This window comes from Microtus ochrogaster, chromosome 8, assembly GCF_000317375.1.
Source record: "Microtus ochrogaster isolate Prairie Vole_2 chromosome 8, MicOch1.0, whole genome shotgun sequence".
Taxonomy (NCBI): domain Eukaryota; kingdom Metazoa; phylum Chordata; class Mammalia; order Rodentia; family Cricetidae; genus Microtus; species Microtus ochrogaster.
In genome coordinates, this window is record NC_022015.1 from 33,590,317 (window position 1) to 33,597,738 (window position 7,422).

Here is a 7,422-nt window from a genome sequence, read left to right on the forward strand (position 1 = left end):
CACACCCTGTCTGCAAAATTAAAGTCACCTAAGGCGATTTCTGACAGCCTGAATCACCTTTACACAGCTGCTTGGATGCCACACCTGGTAGGAGGAGTATTGATAGAATAAAATAGAAGAAAACCAAAGGTCACCACCCTTTAAGCATGAGCTGTGCTTAAGTGAGGGAGCCTTGTGACTCTCTCAGCAAGACTCTAGCTGAGCCGAAATGGACAAGGCTGAGCAACCCCCGCACCCAGTCCCAGGATGAAACCAGTTTAGCCAGGGAAAGATCACCTCTGCTCCCTTTATCTACCTCTGAGCATTAGATCCTGTGACGGGACCCCATGGATGCGGCTGGGGCCCCCTGCTCCAGGTGAGTGTGCCTTTGAGGGGAAACTTTCCAAAGGAGTGGGCTCACTTCGAGAGCCTGTCCTGGGCTGCTGATTAAAACCCATCTTCCATTGCAACTCTGCCCGCCCTCACACCCCCAACCTCAAGCCGGGTCATTTATGAGTCTGCTCCCCACAAGGAACTCAGACCCAGGCCCTGGTGCCTGTGGTCCAGAAAGGACTTACCAAGGTGTGCTACACGGGCTTGGAGTGCAGAATTTAGGAACTCTGCCAGGGCCAGGCCTATCTGCTCACTATGTCCTAGGCGAGCTGTGCTAGAGCTCTATCAAAGGGACAAAGGAGAGCACAGACCCCCTGTAGAGACCTTAACTGGCTTTATCCGGTGTGGCCAGGCGTGTGAAAGGAAGGACGCAGGACAGCTACCTGTGGAGTGGTCCACTTCACCACAAGCAGTTAGAAATTAGAAACATATTGTCCTGGGGCTCCCAGTGGAGAATGTGCGAGGCGCGAGGGGTGCTTTGGAGGTTTGGGGACAGGTCTCTTGCAGGTCACATCAGTAATAACTCTGTTCATTCCCAGCCGGGAGGCGCTGGCAAGGGAGCTGATTCTGGCCGCACTAGAAGACTTGAGCCAGGAGCAGCTAAAGCGCTTTCGCCACAAGCTGCGAGATGCGCCCCTGGATGGCCGGAGCATCCCTTGGGGTCGACTGGAGAACTCAGACGCCGTGGACCTCGTCGACAAGCTGACCCAGTTTTATGGGTCAGAGCCAGCCGTGGATGTGACCCGAAAGATCCTGAAGAAGGCGGATGCTCGAGATGTGGCAGTGCGGCTTAAGGCGCAGCAGCTGCAGCGTAAGCTGGGTTGGGTTGGATGGGGCAGAATCAGTTGAGATTTACTGCGTCCTCTCCACCACCACATGAAGCTGTGCTACTCCCGAGAACGAGCCAAAAAAAAAAAAAAAAAAATCGTGCACGGGGCGGGGGTACTGTTTCAGAGACTTCCAGGGAAATAAATACCTTGCCCCATCTCTCATGCTCATTGAGCCTTATGTTGGGTTTTTCTTCCAGAACTCGGCCCCAGCTCAGTGGCTGTCTCCCTGTCGGGTAAGTTCGGCGGGGCACACATTATTACTGCTTGGGGGTCCTTGGGTGTGAGTGAGGTAGCTGGAGGAGGAAGCCATGACACAATAAAAGAAAGTGAGGCCAGGTTTAGACAGGCAGGGCGTTGGTTCCAGGGCGGCGGCAAGTCCATCCCTACCTTCCCCGGTTTCACACCTTACAGAGTACAAGAAGAAATACCGCGAGCACGTGCTGCTACAGCACGCTAAGGTGAAGGAGAGAAACGCCCGCTCCGTGAAGATCAACAAGCGCTTCACCAAGCTGCTTATCGCTCCGGGGAGCAACGCCGTGGAGGATGAGCTGCTGGGGCCGTCGGAGGAGCCGGAGCCTGAGCGCGCGAGGCGCTCGGACACGCACACCTTTAATAAGCTCTTCCGGGGAGATGACGAGGGCCTGCGGCCGCTGACCGTAGTACTGCAGGGCCCGGCGGGCATTGGCAAGACCATGGCCGCCAAGAAAATCCTCTATGATTGGGCGGCCGGCAAGCTATACCACGGCCAGGTGGACTTCGCCTTCTTCATGCCGTGCGGAGAGCTGCTGGAGAGTCCGGGTACGCGCAGCTTGGCAGACCTGATCCTTGACCAGTGTCCGGACCGCAAGGCTCCGGTGCGGCAGATACTGGCGCTTCCGCAGCGCCTACTGTTTATCCTGGACGGTGCAGACGAGCTGCCTGCTGTTGGAGCCCCGGAGGCCGCGCCCTGCAAAGACCCTTTCGAGGCTACGAGTGGCTTAAGAGTGCTGAGAGGATTGCTGAGCCAGGAGCTGCTGCCCTTGGCTCGCTTGCTGGTGACTACACGCAATGTCGCCCCGGGGACTCTGCGGGGCAGACTGGGCTCTCCACAGTGCGCAGAAGTACGCGGCTTCTCAGACAAAGACAAGAAGAAGTATTTCTTCAAGTTCTTCCGGGACGAGAGGAAGGCAGAGCGCGCTTACCGCTTTGTGAAAGAGAATGAGACGTTGTTTGCGCTGTGCTTCGTGCCCTTCGTGTGCTGGATCGTGTGCACGGTGCTGCAGCAGCAACTGGAGTTGGGCCAGGATCTGTCTCGTACCTCCAAGACCACGACATCGGTGTACCTGCTCTTCATCGCCAGCATGCTGAAGTCTGCAGGCACCAATGGACCCCGGGTGCAGGGAGAACTGCGCACGCTGTGCCGTCTGGCCCGGGAGGGCATCCTGAAGCATCAAGCACAGTTCTCAGAAAATGACCTGGCGCAGTTGAAGCTTCAGGGCTCCCAAGTTCAGACATTGTTTCTCAGCAAGAAAGAAGTGCTGGGCGTTCTAGAAAAGGAGGTCTCTTACCAGTTTATTGACCAGAGCTTCCAGGAGTTCTTGGCTGCATTGTCCTACCTACTGGAGGCTGAGGGGGCTCCAGGGGCACCTGCGGGAGGTGTGAAGATGCTCCTGAACTCTGACGCAGAGTTGCGTGGTCATCTTGCACTCACCACCCGCTTCCTCTTCGGACTACTGAGTGCAGAAAGGGTTCGTGACGTTGAACGTTATTTTGGCTGTGTGGTGCCAGAACGCGTGAAACAGGACACCCTACGGTGGGTACAAGGACAGGGCCACCCCAAGGTGGCTCCAGTAGGGCCAGAAAAGAATGATGAGCTGGAGGACACTGAGGAACCAGAGGAGGATGAGGAGGACCTCAACTTTGGACTGGAACTGTTGTACTGCCTGTATGAGACACAAGAGGATGCTTTTGTTCGCCAGTCTCTCACCAACCTTCCAGAGATAGTCCTGGAGCGAGTTCGGTTCACCCGCATGGACCTCGAGGTCCTGGGCTACTGCGCCCAGTGCTGCCCAGCTGGTCAGGCTCTGAAACTGGTCAACTGTGGGCTGGTGGAGGTAAAGGAGAAGAAGAAAAAGAGTCTGATGAAGCGGCTGAAGGGGTGAGTCTAGAGGGCAAGGCTGTTCTCACCAGCACAGTACGCGTGCCCGCTTGGGCTGGGAAACATGTCCACACCTGATGACCCACCCTTTGCAAGGTAGCTGTCTCTCTTCTTCCCCAGAGTGACCTCACCATGCCTTATGCAGATCAAGGCAACCTTCCCAGCACAGCCAACACAGCTCCAAGAAGCGACCTAGGCCCCTCCCTGATGCAGTTCCTCATACATTCTGGTATTCCATGTCCTCTGTGTGCCGAGCCTTGTACCTCTGCCCCAACGCTATTTGCTGTCTACTTCAAAGTCTACCCTGACTTCACCACTTGGGTCCAACTGCTGGCCCCAAGGTACTGATTGCACTATTCCATAGCCCAGCTCCACCAGATCCTAGGTTCCTACACAGACAAGGACATTTGCTCTCTATGAATTAAGTTCTGTTCAATACCCATCCCAAGACTCACCATCTGTTGAGAGTATACACCAAGACAGTGGCAAGACCTGGTCCTAGCGACCTACAGGCCCACTCTTGGGTTTTGTTCAAGTTTGTTGTGGGGGGTCGGGATGGGGAAACACAAGGGGTGTGGGATAAGTGACAGAGTCAGTTTTGGAACCCTAGGACATTACAAAGGAAAAACTGAGTCCTTTCTAAAAAGGCCTGGAAGGAGCATTATGGTCATCAACCTTGTTTTTTCTCTCCCTACAGTTCTCAAAACACCACGAAACAACCCCCAGTCTCCCTGCTGCGTCCACTCTGTGAGGCCATGACGTCCCAACAATGTGGCCTGCGTATCCTGATGTGAGTCACCATGCCTCAGCATGGAGGGGATTCCAAGCTGGGTGCCCGGTACAGAGACAGAATTTGCCCTCTGAGGAAGGCTGGGAACATAGGAGGCAAGCTTAACCAGGTTCCATTACTATTAAGTTCTGGCAGAGGAAGGCTGTTGCTAGGCTTTGTGGGAAACAGGGTGCAGCACAGCCTATGGGGAGAGACGGAAAAAGCAACAGTGCTTTCCTATGGAAGGAAGCTCCCTGGTGCTCTTGGAGACTGCTGGGCCATCTCTTAGAAGGAAAGTGTTCAGAGGGGTCACCAGCTGGTACATCCTGACTCTCTGTACCCTTGAGTAAATCAGTCTGCCCATGCTTTGGTGTCCTCCCTGTAAGACATAACCAGCTGAGGGCTGGGATGGCTCAGAGGTTAAGAGCACTGGCTGCTTTTCCAACAGTCCTGAGTTCAATTCCCACCAACTACTTGGTGGCTCACAACCATCTGTAATGAGATCTGGTTACCTCTTCTAGTATGCAGGCATGCATGCAGACAGAACGCTGTATATATAATAAATAAACAAATCCTCTTTTAAAATAATATAAGTATATACTCAAAATAATAATAATCTTATTATTGAGCTGGGTAGTGGGAGCTCATACCTTTACTCCCAGCACTCAGGAGGCAGAGGCAGGTGAATCTTTGAGTTCGAGGCCAGACTGGGCTACAAAGTGAGTTCCAGGATGACCAGGGCTACACAGAGAAACCCTGTCTTGGAAATCTATATATCCAGATAATTTAATTCCACCTCGAGATTGATATAAGATTTACTGAGGCTCCATGGGTAGAGTTCTTACTTTTAGCTATCACTGTTGAGCAGAGAGTAAGGAAAGTTATAGGAATACTAGTGACAGGCCACGGTGAAGCAGATAGTCATGCTTCAATAGAGGATGAGGTAGAAGGCTGGGTTTGTGGGGGGAAGGGTCCAGCACCCTGAAAATAAAACAAAAGAGGCAAAAAGATTTGGCCCAGCCGGGCGGTGGTGGCACACGCCTTTAATCCCAGCACTCGGGAGGCAGAGGCAGGCGAATCTCTGGGAGTTCAAGGCCAGCCTGGTCTACAAGAGCTAGTTCCGGGACAGGCACCAAAGCTACAAGAGAAACCCTGTCTCAAAAAACCAAAAAAAAAAAAAAAAATTGGCCCAGAGGGGATGACGGCCCATCTGAACCCACGGGGTATTTATGAAAAGCTATACATTTCTTGGCTGGTCATCAGGCTACAAGGGGATTGGTAGTTGGTTCAGCTGGAGGCAGAAAAGCGGTCAGGGGCTTGCAGACCAACCTACACACTTTTTGACCACAGCTTTTCACGCTGCAAACTCCCTGATGCAGTTTGTCGAGACCTCTCTGAGGCCCTGAAGGTAGCTCCTGCTCTCAGGGAGCTGGGTCTCCTCCAGTGTCGGCTCACTGAGGCAGGCCTGCGTTTACTGAGTGATGGACTGGTTTGGCCCACGTGCCAGGTGCAGACACTCAGGTGAGGCCTGGTTTTGGAGGGTTGGAGGTAGGGGATCCCAACTCCTGCAACCTCTGAAGTCAGCTCTTCCCACAGGATGCAAATGCCTAACCTCCAAGAAGCAATCCAGTACCTGGCCATCCTGCTCCAGCAGAGCCGGGTCCTGACCACCCTGGATCTCAGTGGCTGTCAGCTGCCTAACTACATGGTGTCCTGCCTGTGTTCAGCCCTGAAACACCCTAATTGCTGCCTAAAGACTCTCAGGTGAAGGCAGGGGGAGACATGGTACTGAGGACACAGCCTATCAACTCTAGGTTAGAGTAGATGCCTAGGAATCCCTCCCTGAGACCAAGTTCACACACAGAGCTGGGTACCCAGCCTACAAAGACTCACTTTCTATGATTCTATCCAAAGCTCTGGGTCTCAAATAAATATCTATAGCCTGTGGAGACAATCTGGGCCAGTGACCCTAATCATTGTCTATATTCCCTCAAAGGCTCTCAACTTTGAATAGATCCCAAAGCTTCTGGTACTTGTGTCTCTGTTATAGCTAAGCAGACAGCTCCAACCACTCCACTCTCACCTGATAGACCCTTGCCCCTAACTGATCCTTGTCCTGTCTGTCTTATGCATGTGGCTGCAGTCTGACCTCTGTGGAGCTGAGTGACATGTCACTGAGGGACCTTCAAGCTGTGAAGACATCAAAGCCAGACCTGACCATCCTACATCCAAAACTAGACACACATCCTCAATCTCTCAAGAGATGAAGCAGTGTCTTCCGAGGCCCTGGAAGCCAGAACAGGGTAAATGATGCTGTAATAAAAGCCCTTATGAAGATGTCCTCCCCATTCAAAAGCAGGGAGATGCCAGCTTCTTCCTCAAGGCAAGTCTTTCAAGTCAAGAAGCCACAGAAGGGCAAGCAAAAGACCCAGGTAGATATAGGCCCTTGATGGCTCCTGGATAGGCCTGGTACATGTCCGACCATGCCTTGGACACTCTGAGGTTAGTTTTTCCCCCAGCCCCACAACCACTGCTACCTTACTTTCTGTACCCTCCAATCTGTCCCTTGCAAATAATCCCAACAATAATAAGAATATGCAGTAATTGAGCATATTGTTTAATGGTGTTACTCATATTCGATCTGGCCCACGTCTCTTATATAGGTGGATGCAGGGCCCCAGAGTATTACCTTCTATAGGCAGAAGGTAGGTGGATCACCATTCCAGTCTGGAATTTGGGGTGTTTGCTTTTAGAAGGATTTCACTCTGGAAACCTTGGGACTTTAACCCAGAGGAATCCACTTGCTACCAGAGAGATGCAGGGCAATGAGCCAAAAGAATGACAGTTTTATTTGATGATGGGAGGGAGCTGGGGCAACACAGTGGATGTCTCCAACACAATAATGATTTTTTGATTCCCTTTCATTGATCTCTGTAACACTTGTCTATCAAAGTAGGTGTTGGCACGACCTTTCCTATAGCCACATATACAGGGCAAGGTTTAGTCACAGTCCACCACTGAAGAAATGGGATTGGCATGCTGGCCTGACTGCAAGAGAGGCATGGCCTTGAGAATCAGGATGAGTCATGCATGCCCCTTCTGTCTGTGTGTTGCTTCTATTGGTTAATGAATAAGGAACTGCTTTGAGCCTATGGCAGGGAAGAATAGAACTAGGTAGGAAAAGCTAGGCTGTATGCTGGGAGGAAGAAGGGTGGAGACAGGGAGATGCCATGTAGCCCCACCGGAGACCAGACACTGGAACTTTAGCCGGTAAGCCACAGCCACGTGGCCATATACAGATTACTAGAAATGGG

General features: G+C 52.4%; 1 protein-coding gene across 1 annotated transcript; it reads left to right on the forward strand.

The window, feature by feature from the left end:
- The first annotated feature begins 326 nt into the window (after positions 1-326).
- Positions 327-7,210, forward strand: Nlrp6 (NLR family pyrin domain containing 6). The gene is made up of 8 exons (XM_005351486.3): positions 327-355; positions 912-1,183; positions 1,400-1,435; positions 1,614-3,339; positions 4,037-4,129; positions 5,459-5,629; positions 5,705-5,872; positions 6,252-7,210. Exons 1-8 carry the CDS (start codon positions 327-329, stop codon positions 6,373-6,375), a joined length of 2,619 nt encoding a protein of 872 aa, XP_005351543.1. The 3' UTR covers positions 6,376-7,210.
- Positions 7,211-7,422: the final 212 nt, after the last annotated feature.